The following is a 20,100-nucleotide window of genomic DNA, read 5'->3' on the forward strand; positions in this document are numbered from 1 at the left end:
TGTCGATAAATTTGTATTGGCTACTTCATGCAACTCAAGGGGAAAGGCATTTCATATTTCACTATTTCAATGCCCATCTAATGTTGGGCTGAAGCCGTGATTACTCATTCAATGCTAATGCTCAGGGAATTAATTAAGTATTCCAATGCCATCTTCTTGCAGGTACCATCGGGCAGGAGGTACAGCAGCCTGAAGTCCCACACCACCAGGTATTGGTATTGGTTTATTATTGTCACTTGTACCGAGGTACAGTGAAAAACTTGTCTTGCATACCAATCGTACAGGTCAATTCATTACACAGTGCAGTTACATTGAGTTAGTACAGAGTGCATTGAGGTAGTACAGGTAAAAACAATAACAGTACAAAGTGTCACAGCTACAGAGAAAGTGCAGTCCAATAAGGTGCAAGGTCACAACAAGGTAGATCGTGAGGTCAGAGTCCTGGAACAGCTACTTCCCTTCAACCATTCGGTTCTTGAACCAACCAGCACAACCCTAATCACTACAGTTTAGCAACACTATGACCACTTTGATCACTTTGCACTAAAATGGACTTTTTGTTCTAATTGTGTTCTTTCTTGTAAAACTTGTGTATAATTTATTTTTATGTTTTTCTTGTGAATGCTGCTTATCTGATGCTCTGTGCCTGTGGTGATGCTGCTGCAAGTAAGTTTTTCATTGCACCTGTGCACACATGGACTTGTGCATGTGACAATAAACTCCACTTTGACTTTGGATCTGAATCTGAATCTAAAGGACATTCTAACCTTTCAACCTTGAACAACTCTGGGGACTGAAAGAGGGTTGTATAAGAGAGCAGTACATAAAGACAGCACAAAATTTGTTTTGAATGGCAAGGCAAATTTAAGAAATGGCAAGTCAAATTTAAGAAAATTGTTCCAAATTCACACATCCCTTCCATAAAGATCAATTGTTACCTATTAACTTCTACATATCGCAATAGTGATAAGTAGTTTTATCTTATAGTCAATAACTTACAAATATCTTCAAATGTCTTTCAATAAGGCTGACACTATTTCAACAAAATATTATTTTCAATTTTAGTAAAGGAAGACTAAAATTAAATGGCTATAATGTATAATACCGCAGCTTCAACAGGGAAGAACACCGCAAAGGGTTTAAAAAGGGACCTCAAGAGGGAATGTGGAGTATCACTGAGGTTTAGAGAAGACATTGAAGTGAGGGAGCTGAAAGCACAGCTGCCATTCATGAGTGAGGGAAGGTGATTCATAAAAACCTTCCTATTTTATATCACCCATCTCCAGCCTTACCTCACCTCACATCTCACGTACAAAAACCTCAAGACTTGATCATTCTCATGCCCTCCTGAGCAGACTGACATCGTTCCTCCTAGTGCCTTGACAAGGTAGATTACGAGGTCAAGGGTTCATCTTTATCATACAAGAGCTCCGTCCGACGGGAGGGGGGAGAAGAGAGAATGGCCGAGGTGGGAGGGGTCTTTGATTACATTGGCTATTTTACTGAGGCAGCCAGAAGTATAGGTAGAGACCAGCCTTCCCTCCATAGACATTCTCTTTTCTCAGGCAGAAGATACAAAAGCCTGAAAGCACGTATCACCAGGCTCAAGGACAGCTTCTATGCCACTGTTATGAGACAATTGAATGGTCCTATTACGTTAAGAGATCGGAGTGACAATGGCACATGGGGATCTAAACCCAATGAGAAACATGAGGTCTTGGAGGACACCGCCAATTTAAGAAATGGAGGTAATAGGTGAACATGCCTTGGATTGACATATTGACACAAAGGGCTTTTAGACCTGACGTTTATAGATAACCAACATAAAATTATCCAGGATAGCAATGGAATAGTTGATTGTGGGGACGACAAAGGTATCAATGCGGACTTTGGGCCCTGTGGTTGAAGAATCTGTGCAATGATTGGCCTGGGTAGTGATAAAGAAGTGGAAGTGGTTGGTCCTGTTGATGGAATCAGACACCCAGCTTGGAGCTAAATTGGATTCTGAGTATATAATCACATTCTGCCAGTGTCAGTGGCCTGGGGAGGGGTCTGCAGTCAGTACGGAAGGATTAGAGTTTGCATCAGGGATGAAAGACCATGACTTTTAATTCCATGAAGGAACTTGCAGTTAATCCAATACTTGCTACAAGCTCAAATGCATAGGCACAGGAGTGGAGCCAATTGTTGGGGGAATTGGCAGAAATGGGCGTCATCGAATTGCACCTGAGAGTTGACCCCACGTATGTAGATAGCATCACCAGGTGGCAACAAGCAGATGAAGATGGAAATAAAAGAGCTGGTCATTGACTTCAGGAAGGGGGGCGGTGCACATGCTCCTGTCTACATCAACGGTGCTGAGGTCAAGAGGATTGAGAGCTTCAAGTTCCTAGGAGTGAACATCACCAATAGCCTGTCCTGATCCAACAACAGAGATACCACGGCCAAGAAAGCTCACCAGTGCCTCTGCTTTCTCAGGAGGCTAAAAAAATTTGTCATGTCTCTTTTGACCCTCACCAATTTTTATCGATGCACCACAGAAAGCATCCTATCTGGATGCTATTGGTATGGCAACTGCTCTGCTTGGGACTGCAAGAAACTGCAGAGGGTTGTGAACACAGCTCAGCACATCATGGAAACCAGCCTCCCCTCCATGGACGCTGCCTACAATTCTCGCTGCCTCAGTAAAGCAGCCAGCATAGTCAAAGACCCCACCCACCCGGGTCATTTTCTCTTCTTCCCCCCTCCCACTGGGCAGAAGATACAAAAGCCTGAAAGCACGTACCATCAGGCTCAAGGATAGCTTCTATTCCACTGTTATAAGACTATTGAACGGTTCCTTAGTACGATAAGATGGACTCTTGACCTCACAATCTACCTCGTTGTTGCCTTGCACCTTATTGTCTGCCTGCACTGCACTTTCTCTATATCTGTAACACTTTATTCTGCATTCTGTTATTGTTTTACCTTGTACTACCTCGATGCACTGTGTAATGAATTGATCTGTACGAATGGTATGTAAGGCAAGTTTTTCACTGTGCCTCGGTACATGTGACAATAATAAATGAATTTCAATGTTCAAATAAACAAATGCAGCTGAAACAACTCCCTGCACTTGTTCAGCGATCACTAAAACAGAACAGAATTTGTAAGAATTCAAGAGTGCAGATAATGAAAGGAAAAAGTTGGAGGAGGTTTGTGAGATCACTTCCATCAAACAGAGGGAGAGATAAAGCAGCACAAAGAATGCCATTCATGACTTTAGTCAGCAAGAGGTGGCAACGTACCCAGGGACCTCTTCAGTCCTGAGGAAGGGCCCTGACCCGAAACGTTGACCGCCTGCTTATCTCCAAGGATGCTGCCTGGCCTGCTGAGATCCCCCAGCATCATCGTGTTTTTCATCTAGCTTCCAGCATCTGCAGTCCTTTGTTTCTCTAGGAGTGTGTGAGTGACGGGCAGATGGAGAGGGCAGGTGAGGGGAAAGAGAAGGGGTGATGGGGGCCGGTGGGATAAGAGAAAAAAGAGTGGGGACAGAGGGGAGTGGTTACCGGAAGTTAGAGAAATCAATGTTCATGCCGTCAGGTTGGAGACTACCAAGGCGGAATAGGAAGTGCTGTTCTTCTTACTGTGAGATTAGTGTGAGAAAAGTGATCAATTTCATGTAGAAATGAGGGAAAGGGGGAGCAACTTAGACTGAGGGCTCCTGAATGAGAAAAACACAGGAACTGAAGACATGAAACAGAAATCAGAAGGTAACAAGAGTTCAGGACCAACGTGAAGGAAAGTTTGACTTGGTAGGTGAAGGGAATGAGGGGAAAGTATTAGAGAAATTGATAATCCTCATCTCAATGACAGACCCATAAGATTTCACATGTGACCAGAGAGGATTCAGCAGAGAGAGATTTCAGGAACTGGTGTCTGGTGGAACATGCATTGGGGCTGCCTCTGCTATCTACAATGATCCTACTGTGATTAGATGTTATTATATTAGGCATTGGGAGTCTATTCCTTTCATATCAGTATTTGATATGGTAATTACTACAGGCATAAATACAGTACTATGCAAAATTCCACATGCACAAAACTAAATCAGAACACACCGAAAGAAACCAACAGACCCAGAGGCACAATGGCATTTTGTTTGCAAAGTGAGTTATAAAGTGTGGCCTGAATATGCAAGGAAGCAGGAACAAAAGAAAACAAAATAGGGAACAGATAAATACCTGAAATGGAAAAGAACCGCACAAGTAAGAGGAAAGAGCAGGGATAGAACTAACGTGACTTCCCTACCACAGGCAAAATGGGCTGAATGGCAGTTACATGGGTCCAAGAAGTAGGAATCAAGCATAAAGGAGCACAGTTTAGGTTTTAAGGAATGGATAACCACAACGTGGCTTCATCACTCTTTTGAAAAGACACGTGAAACATGAACCTTGGTTTAAAAGTTCCAATGAACACGTTAAGGAGGAAAAACTCATGGACACTCCTTACCTGCCCAGCATCGTGTTGGGTTGTGCAGTGAAAATGGAAGGATCCACAACAAATCTGGTGTTGTCAACAATGAGTGTCACTCGTTCTGAAGTGCGGACGCTTCGAGTTCCTTCCTTTGGGTTCTCGTACACAAAAACCATCTCTCCTGCTGACTTGCACGTCCCATCAGCACTGGACTGGCTACAGTTCCGGCTGAGATTGCCGATGCTACCAGAGCCATTTGGGGAAACCTTTTGAAGACGAGGGCTGCTGGGCCGTGAAGTAGAGATATGATCTTTTTCTCGGTCTAAAGTCAAAAATGTCAGAACAGAAATAATGATAATGCATCAGCATTTGCAAGCCCTTAACTGCAAACTCACAACAGCACACCCAACTCCTGCCCCATCCCAGTCCACCCCTCGCCATTACAATATGCAATTCACCCAATTATGTTGAAAGGAAGAGGACCCTCCGTTTAGCCTGTACGTGACTATTTGACTGTTACCTGGAACTAACCTCAACTTTTCCGCCAAAATTAAATTAGTTTGGGCGAAGTACTTTACCTCTCCTCTACTTTGGTGAAAGAATTAAGGTCAAATCTCTGAGTATCAGGATAACTATTGGGAAAATAGAGATATCGAATACAAGGTTCAAAGAACATTTCATTTTACTGCATTAGTTGATTTTCATGGATGTTAGAAATAGCAACTTGTTCCAGCATATCTTATTGAAAGAGTATCACCTTATAGTCTGGTTCAAAGTTAATGGGCCAATAGCACCAACCAAAATAATAAGGTAACATAAACTGAGAACATAAACCTTCAGGCAACTGGTAATTTGAACTTTGATTTAACAGTAGGCACCAGATATCACTTGTTTAATGTTCTCGTGGCTTATGTTTGAACTGCTTACATATTCCTTGCATGGGGGCTAATCATTTGTTAATGAGGCTTTTTAGCTCTACTTGCAATGGATCCATCTCTGCTTTCCGAAGAGTAATCCCTAATGTTGCTTGTATAAATTACAATTCCAAAAATCCTTCTAGGCTCTACAACTCCACAAGTTGTGGATCTGATGAAATAAGCAGAAACCAAATCTTTAATAGGCTGCTCATAAATCTTAGAAGTACATTCCAGATTTATTACTTAGCATGGACTGTTCAGCAACCACAGAATTGGGCATCATATAACTGAGGTTTGGTGTCAGTTAGCCATTTAGATTTGGGTTTTGGCAGAGATAATAAGGATAACAGATAGTCTTGATTCAATTTCAAAACATCTCTTTGCAAATTTTATGGTGAAATAGAAACCCACATATTATGCCTTTTCTTTATTAAGTAAAAAGCCAAATGATATCAGTTGTTTTGAATCAGCTGAAGGAATAGATTTTAAAACTTAAACCCTTTCCCTTGTTAGACACTGCTTTTCTGCCTTCAAGCATTAAAACTATACTCTGAAGCATATCATTAATGGCAGAGAGGGAGAAACGATGGCAGATGTGGTAAGAGAACTTCCTAATGTTCAATACAACCTCAGAATCAACGCAAGCATCTGATCAATTTTCAGACCAATCACTGTGTGAAAAGCAAGCTTTTCTCGAATTGGAACTTTCATACAGTTGATTACATAGAACATAAATGTTTAAAATTTCATAATGAACTTGAGAATATAGTTAGCCAGGTTTAGTCTTGCTGACAAAATTGTACATGCAGGGTTCCAACTCAAAAAGTTAACAATTCCTTTCCTCCCACAGATGCTACTCAACTCACTGAGTTCTTCCAGCAGATTGTTTGTTCCTACAGATTCCAGCGTCTGCAGTCTCGTGTCTCCAAAATTCCACAGATATCTCAGGAGACTGTCTAGTTTGGAGATTTACAGAACTATTTGAATGCCCTCTCGATAGATGCTGAGGACTAAAATGAGAGCACTGGTGTTGCCAGATCATAGATCAGCTCAGTGTCTTCAGCACCCTGCACTGTGATGGCATAGTTGAGTTGTGCAACTGATTGCATCCTCTGGCAGTAATGTCCAAACTTAATCCACTAAACATGGTGTTTTACGGACCCAGCAGTTCTGGAGGAAATTAATTTTCAAAGATTCTTCCAAATTAAGGGAATTTTACAAATACCCCATATTGCACAGGACTGTCAGCCAGGTTGCATCCTGAGGCATTGAAGGGCTGGAACTGACGTCTCTGCAAGCTCAATAAACCTTTAGCAAAGAATTTGTTTTAAATACATCGAGCAGTCTTTATGCACTGAATCTGATTAACTGAATGCAGCTGGTCTTAAACTCCCACAACAGCAGTTTGTGGTTTGGCCTTGCAAGATATCCCATTAAAGATGTACTTCTACAACCATATGTTATGACAGTTGACTCCTGTATTTATTCAAACACAAATTGCTGATAATGCTAAAATGCAAGCATGATAAATGCCCCACACTTTTCTTCATAGACAAATTACAAACTTAGCCATATAAGATTCCAAGCTCAGTTTGTCACTTTGATCATATGCTTACAGAAAATATTTGAATTTACCAACTGTGTTAATTATTATTTTCGTACTATAATTTGTAGCATCAGTTTTGTGAATGGCAGTCATATCTATTTTAGGCTTACAGGCCAAAGGAATCAAGATTAATTACAATGCACTAGCTCCAAGGAATAAAAAATTCTCAATTCCAGACATTCACAAACTTTTTTTGCTGCACCCTATTTCAGTTTTTTGCTATCCTCCTTTATCTTCCAAATAACAGTAATGAATAAAACTGTTTTAATGGCCTCCCTTTCTAGATTTACCACTCCCCCCTCCCCTCTGACAGAAGAGGATTCATTAACCAGTTTAAAAACCCAGACTATATTCCATTAAGATTTACAATAAACTTTACACTTGTCTTTATCCATTATTCATAATAATCCTCTATCTCATTTCTTTCTTTGCCTTACAAATTGCAAGCCAGCCCATTGACAAAGAGGTGCGCAGAAAGGTGCCAAATCCTTGCTAATTGAAGCTTGTATGAGGACACCATTGTACACTCTGACCTTGCACTTTCAGAATAAAAGCATTGTACCTGAGCTCTCTATCTCTGTGGTAAATTAAAGCTGTTGCCACAACAGTGAGAGAGTGACTTAAGTTTGGAAATGTATTGGAGACATGAGAGACTGCAGATGCTGAAATCTGAGGTAAAACAAAACATCAGTCCAGATTATGGGTATCGACCCAAAACGTCGACTGTCCGTTTCCCTCCACAGATGCTGCCTGACCCGCTGGGTTCCTCAAGCAGCTTGTTTTTTTTTTACTTTGGAAATGCATTCCTTTCAGCAGATTCAATGGTAAATTTCCAAAAATAAATGGAATAAATTATTGAATGGGAAACATTCAAAGAAGAACTATGGGGACAGAGAAAAATAAACTGTGATTAATTGGAGAGGTTTACCTAAAAAAAGGCACTACAGGGTAAATGGTGTCATACCCCAACTGAAACCATGCTATGAAGAATTGGCATTTATTGAAATCTCATCACCTTACAACTATATGATTCTTGCATAAATCAAAGAAACTTTTAATAGAACATTGAACTGTAGCTATGAGTATAATCTTTGCTTGGAAGGCAGCACTTGTCAGTCAGCAGGCAGGCATCTTTCTTGCTAATTCCCCTGAGCAATATCAGCCTTTTTAAGTGATGGATTTTGAATCTTATCAAGGTTGAGACAGACAAGCCTGTCAAATACAACACACTGTTTCACAACTGGCAACTAATGCCAGAATCTCAGAACTACTTCGTCAGGTAGAAGATGAGTCAGGTGCAGAGTATTTTTTTAAATTAAATAGTGCAGCTCTCCACCTTTCACTATACAATTGAATTATGTTACAGTTGTATAAGTCGTTGGTGAGGCCGCACTTGGGAGTACTGTGTACAATTTTGGTCTCCCTATTATAGAAAAGACATGGACGTTGCCAGGACTAGAAAGCCTGAGTTATAGGGAGAGGTTGGACAGACTCGGTCTTTATCCCTTGAAATGTAGGAGAATGAGGGGCGACCTTATTGAAGTGTTTAAAATTATGAGAGGCAGAGATAAGGTGGATGGTAACAGTCTTTTCCCCAGGGTAGGGGAGTCCAAAACTAGGGGGCATAGTTTTAAGGTGAGAGGGGAAAGATTTAAAAGGGACCTGAGGGGCACATAGAAGGTGCTAATTGGGCAGCAGCAGCCAATAAAAAGAAGGTAAGCTCAAGTGGAGCGGCCATTGTGTGAGTGGCTCAGTGTAGGAGTGGGACCTCGAGGCTTTGGCGCGAAGAGGCAGAGGAAGTGAGTGGATGCTAAGGTGAGGTTCAGGTAAAGTTTCTTTTTCTTATTGCCCAGTAAGAGCATCAGGAATGGCAGGCAGGGCAGCAGTATGCTCCTCTTGCAGGATGTTGGAAATCAGGGAGACCACCAGTGTCCCTGATGACTACACCTGTGAGAAGTGCATCCGGCTGCAGCTCTTTACAGACCTTGTTAGGGAACTGGAGCTGGATGAACTCTGGATCATTCAGGAAACTGAGGAGGTGACAGGCAGGAGTTACCAGGAGGCAGTTACACCAAGGTTGCAGGATGCAGGTAGCTGGGTGACCATCAAGGGAGGGAACGGGAATAGGCAGTCAATGCAGAGTACCCCTGTGGCCGTTCCCCTCAATAACAAGTAGATAGTTTTGGATACTGTTGGGAATCGTGGTACACATTGGTACCAACAACATAGGAAAAGGGATGAGGTCCTCAAGAGGGAATATAGGGAGTTAGGAAGGAAGCTGAAAAGCAGGACCTCAAGGGTGGTAAACTCTGGGTTGCTGCCTGTGCCACACACCAGTGAGGGTAAGAATAGGAAGGATGAATGCGTGGATGAAGAGTTGGTGCAGAGGGCAGGGTTTCAGATTTGTGGATCATTGGGATCTCTTCTGGGGAAGGTACGACCGGTACAAAAGGGACAGGTTACACCTGAACTCGAGAGGGACCAATGTCCTTGTGGGCAGGTTTGCTGGAGCTGTTGGGGAGGATTTAAACTAAGTTGGCAGGGGAATGGGAACCGGAGTGTTGGATCGGATGATGGAGCAGTTGGTGTAAAGGTAGATGCATTATGTGGAGAGACTGTGAGGAAGGTTAGGCAGTGGACAGGTCATAAAGACAGTCAGTTAGATGGGTTGAAATGCCTTTATCTTAATGTGAGAAGAATTAAGAATGAAGGTGATTAACTCAGAGCATGGATCAGTAAGGGGAATTATGTTTTGGCCATTACAGAGAATTGGCTGTTGCGAGGAGCAGGATTGGCTGCTTGATGTTCTGGGGTTTAGATGTTTCAAAAGGGATAGGGAAGGAGGTAAAGGAGGGGTTGGGGTGGAGGGAGAGTGGCACTGCTAATCAGGGATAGTATCACAGCTACAGAATGGGAGGATGTTGTGGAGGGATTGTCTACAGAGTCAATGTGGGGGGGGGAGGGGGAGAAGGAGTTAGAAACAGGAAGGGAGCAATCACTCTATTGAGAGTATTCTATAGGCCCCCCCATAGCCACCAGGATACTAAGGAACAGATAAGTAGGCAGATTTTGGAAAGGCACAAAAATAACAGGGTTGTTCTACAGGAGACTTCAACTTCTCTAATATTGATGGGCATCTCCTTAGTGCAAAAGGTTTAGATAGGGCAGAATTTGTTAGGTGTCCAGGAAGGATTCCTGACACAGTATGTAAACAGGCTGACTAGAGGAGAGGCTATACTGGATCTAGTACTGGGCAATGGATCTGGTCAGGTGACAGACCTCTCGGTGGGCAAGCATTTCAGGGATAGTGACCACAACTCCCTGACCTTTCGCATAGCCATGGACAGCGATAGGAGCAGATGATATGGGCGAGTTTTTAATTGGGGGAGGGCTAATTATGATGGTATTAGGCAGGATCTTTGGAGCACAAGTTGGGAACAGATGTTCCCATGGAAATGCACAGAAGAAATGTAGATGCTGTTTAGGGAACACTTGCATGGAGTTCTGGATAGGTGTGCCCCACTGAGACAGGGAAAGGATGGTAGGATAAAGCAACCATGGTTGACCAGAGAGGCGCAATATTTAATCAATAGGAAGGAGGAAGCGTACTTAAGCTTTAAGAAGCAAAAATCAGGCAGGGCTCTTGAGAATTATAAGGTAGCCAGGAAGGATTTAGGAGAGCTAGAAGGGGACATGAGAAGGCCTTGTCGAGTGGAATTAAGGAAAACCCCAAGGTGTTCCACTCATATGTGAGGAAAAGGAGGACAACTAGAGTGAGGGTAGGACTGCTCAGGGATAAAGGGGGAAACATGTGTCTGGAGGCGGAGAAGTAGGGGAGGTCATTAATGAATACTTTGCTTCAGTGTTCACTAGGGAGAGGGACTTTGACGAATGTGAGGTCAGCGTAGAACAGGCTAATGTGCTGGAGCACGTTGAGGTTAAGAAAGGCAGTGTTGGAGCTTCTGAAAAACATTAGGATAGGCAAGTCCCCGGGACCAGAGAAGATATACCCCAGGTTACTACAGGAGGCGAGAGAGTGATTGCTGGGGTGTTGACGATGATATTTGTGTCCTCCCTGGCCACAGGAGTGGAACCAGATGATTGGAGATAGCAAATGTTGTTCTTTTGTTCAAGGAAGGTAATAGGGATAATCCTGGGAATTATAGACTAGTGAGTCTTACTCAGTGGTGGGCAAGCTATTGGAGAGGATTCTTGGGGACAGGACTTACGGGCATTTGAAGAAGCATAGTCTTATTAGGGATAGTCAACATGGCTTTGTGAAGGGAAGGTCGTGCCTCACGAGTCTAATTGAGTTTTGAGGAGGCGACAAAACAAATAGATAAAGGTAGAGTGGTGGATGTGGTGTATATGGACTTTAGTAAAGTGTTTGACAAGGTTCCACATGGTAGGCTCATCCAAAAAATCATGGGATCCATGGAGACTTGGCTCCGTGGATTCGGAATTGGCTTGCCCACAGAAGGCAGAAGGTGGTAGTAGATGGAGAATATTCTGCCTGGAGGTCGGTGACCAGTGGTGTTCCACGGGGATCTGTTCTGGGACCCCTGCTCTTTGTGATTTTTATAAATGACTTGGATGAGAAAGTGGAGGGATGGGTTGGTAAGTTTGCGGATGACATGAAGATTGGAGGGGTTGTGGATAATGTAGGAAGTTGTAGCTTATAACAGGATATAGACAGGATGCAGAGTTGAGTGGAGAAGTACGAAATGGAGTTCAATCCAGAGAAGTGTGAAGTGATACACTTTGGAAGAACGAACATGAGGAGGAGTACAAGGTTAATGGCAGGATTCTGAGCAGTATGCAGGAACAGAGGGAAATCCAGAGATTCCTCAAAGTTGCCACGCAAGTTGATAGGATGGTTAAGGCGGTGTATGGTGTGCTGGCCTTCATTAGTCACGGGATTGAATTCAAGAGCCGAAGTAATGTTGGAGCTCTACAAAACTCTGGTTGGACCACATATGGAGTATTGTTTAGTTCTGGCACTTCATTATAGGAAGGATGTGAAAGCTTTAGAGAGGATGCAAAGGAGGTTTACCAGGATGCTGCCTAGATTAGAGAACATGTCTTATGAGGAAAGGTTGAGCGAGCTAGGGCTTTTCTCTTTGGAGCGACGCAGGATGAGAGGCGACTTGATAGAGGAGTATAAGATTATGAGAGGTATAGATAGAGTGGGCAGCCAGCACCATTTCCCCAGTTTCTCCAGCTCCAGTTCCCTATCAGGGCCACAATAGCCAATACTAGAGGACATTCGTTTAAGGTCAGAGGAGGAATATTCAGGGGAGATGTCAGTCGTACTTTCTTTACATAGAGAATGGTGGGTGCCTGGAACATACTGCCGGGGGTGGGTGTAGAGGCTGATATAATAGGGGCATTTGAAAGGCTCCTGGATAGGCACATGGAAGTAAGAAAAATGGAGGGTTATTGGCTGTGCAGGAGGGAAGGGTTAGATTGATCATGGAAGATGTGTTCATATAGTTTAGCAAAACATTGTGGGCCGAAGGGCCTGTACTGTTCTTTGTTCTATATTTTGCCTCACTACTCATTTATAGAGAAAACACAGCTACACTATCTACAACACGAGTGGAGTGAAGTTCAACGTACCACCATGATGCTGTCTAGTGGGTGAAGTAACATTTCTGATGCAAGGTGTGAGCTGCCCTTCTGTCCTCTCATGCGATGAGTCACGAGATCGATCGCTTGACCTGCGCCTATCCCGCGACCGTTCATATCCGGTGGCTGCATGGAGGCTCATTTTGTTAATACGGGCCACCCCAAACTTTGGTGTGCGTGAAGGAGCGCTGAAAAACAAAACGGTCTGGTCAGGATCAAAGAGCAAAAAAAAATGTTTGAGTGTTTACTGCATTACTGATACTTCCACTGTAATCTTTAATACTTAGTCATGGAGTCACACACCATGGAAACAGGCCCTTCAGTCCAACTTGTCCATGATGACTGTGTTGCCCAGTGAGCTAGTCCCATCTGCCTGTGTTTGGCCCATAGCCCACTAAACCTCTCCTATCCATAGACTTACCTAGATGGTTTTAAAGTATTGCTAATGTGCCCACCTCAACCATTATTTCTGGCAGGTCATTCCAAATAAGCACCACCCTTTGTGTGAAGAAGCTGCCCCTGATGCCCCTTCTACATCTCTCACCTCTGATCTTAAACTTATGCCCTCTTGTTTTTAGCACCCCCTCCCTGGGAAAAAGACTATGTGCCTTCATCCTGTCTATGCCCCTAGGATTTTATATACCTCTATCAGGTCATCCCTCAAACTCCTACATTCCAGGGAATAAAGTCCTAGTCTACACAACCTCTCCTTGTAACTCAGGCCCCCAAGTCCAGGCAACATCCTGGTAAATCTTTTCTGCACTCTTTCTAGTTTGATAACATCTTTCCTATAACAGAGTGACAAAAACAGTACACAATACTCCAAGTTCATTCTCACCAATGTCTTATATAACTGCAACATCTTGTAATATCAGAACCCAATTCAATGCCAACACCAAGACTGTAATATGGCCCTCCATGTCTGTGGCTCAGTTAGTCTGCAGCTGAATCCCTCATCTCTTCCTTTATCGCCTATTAATGAAAAGAATGTAACACTGGTCACCTCATTTGTCCTGCTTTCTGCAAATTTTAAGTTACACAAAATTGTTATGCCTGTCCTAACTCACACCGTTACATTCATCCTACCTGCCCATGTTTACTGAATACACTGGTGCCTCAATTACTCAATCTTAAACTTCTTACCTTGTTTTCAAACCACTCTATAGTCTTACCCTGCCCAATCCCAGTCAGCTCATCCACGATCTCTGTAGTCTTCTAATTACCTCCCTAAACCTCTTTCCTCCTTTAATTCACCCTTTAAAATTACTCTGACAACGTTTTTGCTCTCACAGCTCCTTATGTGGAATGGTATCAACATTTTGTTTGATGACATTAGTGTCCAAGTTAATGACTCAAACCGTGAATTTGAAAAATATGTTCTGGTATTTTCTGAAAACTATTTACACTGGTTGGTGCATTTAGAAATAGAGGTCAAGGATTAAGCACATCACCAACACCACAAAGGAATACAGGCCATCCCTGGGTTAAGAATGCCTAACTTATGGACACTTGTGATCGAACTCCCATAATACTACATTCAAAAGTCCGATGTATGTATATACTTTTGTTCCTATGATCGGCAGAACAAGTTTCATCTCTTTTCTACTCTTAGAGATTGTTCTTTCTTATCAGTCTGATGTGCTTTTGATGCCATTCATTACAATACCGTGGAGGTACGATTACCATATCAAGTGATTTTTGTCTATTTTCCAACATGGACAAAATCGACTTGTGATCATGTATAAAAGCAAAACCTGGTTGTTCGCCAGGGATGACCTGTAGGTCAAGAATTTAGTTTCATATTTCTGTGGTTTTTTTGATGGATGCTAGGAACTCTAATCACTATTTGAAATATAATCTACGAACTCCTTAAATGGTTTAATTGTTAAATTGTTATGAGGAAGGTGGCTGTTGGATCTTTCAGAGCATGCTGATGTCTGATGCCTTGCTGTTCTCAATCTCTGCTATGAAATTCTAGAATTCTGTACACACAAGATAAACCAAGCTACCGATTTGATACAGCCACAGAGATCCCTGGACAAAGCTCCACTTTCACTACAAAACTTCTCTGTATACACCACACTAAGTTAACAGTTCTAAAATCCTTGGGTTTTTATTAGGTTAAATGCTTAAACAGCACCAGCTGGCCAAATGTCATTTTGTCTCAAGAATGTTATAGCTGAAGTATTTTCATTGATTTTTTTTCCACATTTTGACTTTACAGAAAGCAGCCAGAGGCAAGGTTTCTTTTCAAACAACCTGCAGGTATCTTGGGTCTCCTTTCACATTGAATATGTAGCCCTGGTTAAGGACCGATTATTCAAACTTTTGCTGACTTCTAACTGCAAGAGCAATCTGTTCAAATTCCAAAGGGAGATATTTATATCCTATTAATCACACCACTTCTGGGATTATGTCAGCTTCAAAGAATGTCTTAAGGCATTAAATTAGCAATGATCTCTGTTACATGGAACACCTAACTGGTATAGTGTTTTAACACTGAAGCAGCAAGTTTTGAAATTCTAGTGCATTTATTAAATTGTGGCATTTTTTTTTGAGTTGTTAGATCTCTGGTGCTTAGCAATGCCATACACAGACCAAAGTACCGAATAATTCACGGTGGCTTTCTGTCCAGAGACAAAGAACCAACATAATAATAAGGACTTGGAATTAAATGTAGGCATCGTGATGAAACGTTTGTAGATGTGACCAACATTGGTAATGTGGCTGAACGTAAAGATGAAAGAACTCAGATGCAGCAAGATATGAAATGGACATTAGGTGGACATAAAGGGGACAAATGGAATCCAATCTACAGAAGTTAATATATTTGGGAAGGACAAACCAGGTGAGGAAATCCATGATAGGTGATACAAATATATATAATAATACAAAATAATAAGATAACAGCAAAACATATGTCAGGCTGCTGTTTATCGATTACAGCTCAGCATTCAAAATAAAATACCATCATCCCTTCAGTATTGATCAGTAAGCTTCTGAAGCTGGGCCTCTGCAACTGGATCCTTGACTTCCTCATCAGGAGACCACAGTCAGTACGGATTGGTGATAACATATGGCTAACACAAGGGGACATAATTTTAAGGTGATTGGAGGAAGGTATAAGGGGAATGTCAGGGGTAAGTGTTTTTTGTTTACACAGAGTGATGGGTGCGTGGAACGCAGTGCCGGCAGAGGTTGTGGGGACATTTAAGAGGCTCTTAAGATCGACACGAATGATAGAAAAATAGGGAGCTACGTGGGAGGGAAGGGTTAGATAGATCTTAGAGCAGGATAAAATGTCAGCACAACATTGTGGGCCGAAGGGCCTGTACTGTGCTGTAGTGTTCTATGTTCTATCTCCTCCTCGCTGACAATCAACAGAGGTGCACCTCAAGGATTCGTGCTTAGCCCACTGCTCTACTCTCTCTATACTCATGACTGTGTGGCTTAGTATAGAAATATAAATAGTTTATAAATTTGCAGATGACACCACTGTTGTTAGTAAAATCTCAGATGGCAATGAGGCAGCGTACAGGAGTGAGATAGAGCAGCTAGTTGAGTGGTGTCGCAACAACAACCTCGCACTCAACGACAACAAGACCAAGGAATTGATTGTGGATTTCAGGAAGGGGAAGTCGGGAGAAGACGCCCCAGTCCTCACTGAGGGGTCAGTGGTGGAAAGGGTGAGCAGCTTCAAGTTCCTGGGTGTCAACATCTCCGAGGATCTGTCCTGGGCCCAACATATTGATGCAATCACGAAGAAGGCACGCCAGTGACTCTACTTCATTAGGAGTTTGAGGAGATCTGGAATGTCACCAAAGACTCTTGCAAATTTCTACAGATGTACGGTGGAGAGCATTCTGACTAGTTGCATCACCGCCTGGCATGGAGGCTCCAATGCACAGGGTCGCAAAAGGCTGCAGAGGATTGTAGACTCAACCAGCTCCATCACGGGCACAACCCCCTTTACCATCAAGGACATCTTCAAGAGGCGGTGCCTCAAAAAGGCAGCATCCATCATCAAGGACCCTCACCATCCGGGACGTGCCCTCCTCTCGTTACTACCATCAGGAAGGAGGTACAGGAACCTAAAGACCAACGCTCAACGATTCAGGAACAGCTTCTTCCCTCCCCCATCGGATTTTTGAACAGTCCATGAACCCATGAACACTATCCCATTGTTCCTTTTTTTTTGCACTATTTATTTATTATGTAATTTATAGTTTTTTTTTTAAATGTCTTTGCAATGTACTGCTGCCTCAAAACAACAAATTCACGTCATATAAGACAGTGATAAAACGGATTCTGAAATAGTGTCAAATAACAGATCTTGGTGGGTGTAAGGTGGTAACAAAACAAGCAGATAAGATGGTTAAGGTGGTTTATGGGGTACATTATTCTATTGGTTTAAGCACAGAATATTTGATAAAAGGGTCATGCTGCACTGGGTGTGTCAGTTTAAGATATATCCTCAAGTTTACAGTCTTTCAACTCAACTCAGGAGCAAAGCAGCAGAAAATGAAAAGTAGTATGTAAAAAAAAATGAAATGGGAAATGCAAGCAAAATAAAAATAATGACTGCACTAGTGGGACCACAAACCCTGGATTATTTTGAACTTTCTGATGAGCACTCTCTCTAGCGGATACCACTTAAACTACTGAAACTTTTAAACTTGTGTGCAGAACTTCTCAAATTCTAATATGTCTCATTCCATCAGAATATAACAATGGCTCCTCCATTTCTCAGTGCAAGAGACACTCGAGTACAACACAGCCCATGCCTCCTCTGTGCCAAGTGGTCCAACTTACAGAAAAGTTCAACAAAGGAAGAGGTGGCACAGTGGCATAGCTGGTAAAGCTGCTGCCTCACAGCTCCAGCAACCCACATTCAATCCTGACCTCTGGCATTGTTTGTGTGGAGTTTATACATTCTTCCTAGTAGATTTCCTCCAGCTTCCTCTCACATCTGAAGACTGGGGATTGGTAGTTTATTGATTACACATCACGAAAACCAGCCTCCCTCCACAGACTCCGTCTACACTTCTTGCTACCTCGGTAAAGCGGGCAACATAACCAAAGACCCCACCCACCCCGGACACTCTCTCTTCTCCCTCCTCCCATCGGGCAGAAGATACAAAAGCCTGAAAGCGTGTACAACCAGGCTCAAGGACAGCTTCTATTCTGCTGTTATAGGACTCTTGATCACAATCTACTCGTCATGGCCTTGCACCTTATTGTCTGCCTGCACTGCACTTTCTCTGTAACTGTAACACTTCATTCTGCATTCTGTTATTGCTTTTCCCTTGTACTACCTCAATGCACTGAATTCAATGAACTGTATGGATGGCACACAAAATAAAGTTTTCCACCATACATGTGACAATAATAAACCAATTTATATAAATTTACTGTAAATTGCCCCCTAGTGTGTAAATGAATGGTAGAATTTGGAGGGTGGGTGGGGAGGGGTTTGACGGGAATGTGGGGAGAATGGGTTGGGGCATGACGAGTGTAAACATGGGTGTTTGATTGGTGGTGTGGACTAAGGACCATGAGGTTTGCTTCCACGAGGTTTCTCTCTATGACTTCATGCCTATGAAACCAGAGAGGATGTCCATAACTTGGGAACAGAAAAATAACAAAATCGATTGTCACATAGGTGTAAACCTCTTAACACAATGACCTTCAGATCTGGGCCCACAACCTTACAATCTGTCATACATTAACAAAGGTTCTAATGAACAAAGTTTTTAAAAATAGAATAATTAGTTAATTTTAACAAACAGGAAACTATATAACTGATATTTTTGAAAAATATATGAAATCTGAACCAAAGCAATAGTAAAATGTCAATGCCCTTAAATGAAGGACACAGAAAAATGAAATTCTGATAACATCCATCTGAATGGATCTATTCAATACTTATTTTTAAAAACTGGTGTATATTTAGAACATAGAAAACCTACAGCACAATTCAGGCCCTTCAGCCCACAAAGCTGTGCCGAACATGTCCCTACCTTAGAAATTACTAGGCTTACCCATAGCCCTCTATTTTTCCAAGCTCCATGTACCTATCCAGAAGTCTCTTAAAAGACCCTATCGTATCCGCCTGCACCACCGTTGCCGGCAGCCCATTCCACGCACTCACCAGGAGTAAAAAAAAAACTTACCCCTGACATCTCCCCAGCACCTTAAACCTATGTCCTTTTGTGGCAACCATTTCAGCCCTGGGGAAAAGCCTCTGACTATCCACACGATCAATGCCTCTCATCATCTTATACATCTCTATCAGGTCACCCCTCATCCTATGTTGCTCCCAGAAGAAAAGGAAATTAGAAATTACACTACAAACAGACCACGTCCACATTAATACCACACTACAGAACTGTGTGTAATGAAACTGGACTAACAAACCAGAGATAATGAGCTTGAATCCCATGATACCAAGCTGTGAAATTGGGAAATTTCAGGGAAGAAACCAGTCAAACTAATCTAGGTTTGGCAAGTAATCTGAAGTACACATGAAAATTGATGTAATGTCCCAACTACTCACCCACACAAAGTAAATGCAAAAAATGTCCACTTTATTTCCAACACTGCAACACAATCAGTAGCAAAAGTTATTCACTGTTATGTTTGTTTAAGCCCAAGACAAACTCTGAAGGAAAAGAAGAAGTCCAGCAAACAGGTGTGAACACAAATATAGCACGATGCACAAGTGATAAAACACAGCTTATGGCTCTAGTGGCTAAAGCAGCCAAATAAAAATGGAGAAATCATCCAGAGACTATTTAACAAGTGGACCCACAGTAGCACTACAGAATTCAAGACACCCCCCCTCCGCCCCCACCCAGAATGAATTGCATGGAGGTCAGTTCTTTGCAAGCATAACTGACTGATTCGCCCATAGCTGACCACATGCAATAACTAAAATTGAATTTTGTCTTTACATGGCTTTTTCCTCATCTCCTCCATTGATTTACATTTTGAGACATGACTAGCTGGCAGGTTTTAGTGGGGGAAAATGGAGGTTAGAGGAATGGAGAAAGCCATTGGCACTTGCTTTTCAAGGATTTACATGTTTGGAGACATAGAGTTGTAGAATTATACAGCATGGACACAGACCCTTCAGCCCAATTCATCCATGCTGACCAAGATGTCAATCTGAGCTAGTCCCATCTGCCTGCATTTGGTTCATCCCCCTCTAAACCTTTTCTATCCATGGACCTGTCAAAATGGCTTTTAAACATACCCGCCTCTACAGCTACCTCTGACAGCTTGTTTAATATACCCATCACTGTCTGTATGAAAAACCTGCCTCTCAGGTCCCTTTTAAACCTTTCCCTCTCATCTTAAATCTATGTCTTTTGGTTTTCGACCCCACCACCCCAGGGGAAAAGACTGTGATCATCCACCTTATCGATGTCCCTCATGATTTTATATACCTCTATAAGGTCACCCCTAGTCTCCTATGCTCCAGGGAAAGAAGTC

At 42.4% G+C, this 20,100-nt stretch overlaps 1 protein-coding gene across 4 annotated transcripts in view; it reads right to left on the reverse strand.

Moving 5' to 3' along the window:
• The window catches only part of btbd10b (BTB (POZ) domain containing 10b), a 98,565-nt gene that overhangs the window by 25,688 nt on the left and 52,777 nt on the right, over positions 1-20,100 (reverse strand). For all 4 annotated transcript variants that reach the window (XM_052029004.1, XM_052029002.1, XM_052029005.1 and 1 more), the window contains 2 exons: positions 12,598-12,794; positions 4,492-4,777 (listed from right to left, as the gene is read on the reverse strand). In XM_052029004.1, the coding sequence (XP_051884964.1) occupies positions 4,492-4,777; positions 12,598-12,748 (437 nt within the window). In that variant the 5' untranslated portion in view covers positions 12,749-12,794. The remainder of the gene's footprint in view (positions 1-4,491; positions 4,778-12,597; positions 12,795-20,100) is intronic.

This window comes from Pristis pectinata, chromosome 14 (genome assembly GCF_009764475.1).
Source record: "Pristis pectinata isolate sPriPec2 chromosome 14, sPriPec2.1.pri, whole genome shotgun sequence".
NCBI lineage: Eukaryota > Metazoa > Chordata > Chondrichthyes > Rhinopristiformes > Pristidae > Pristis > Pristis pectinata.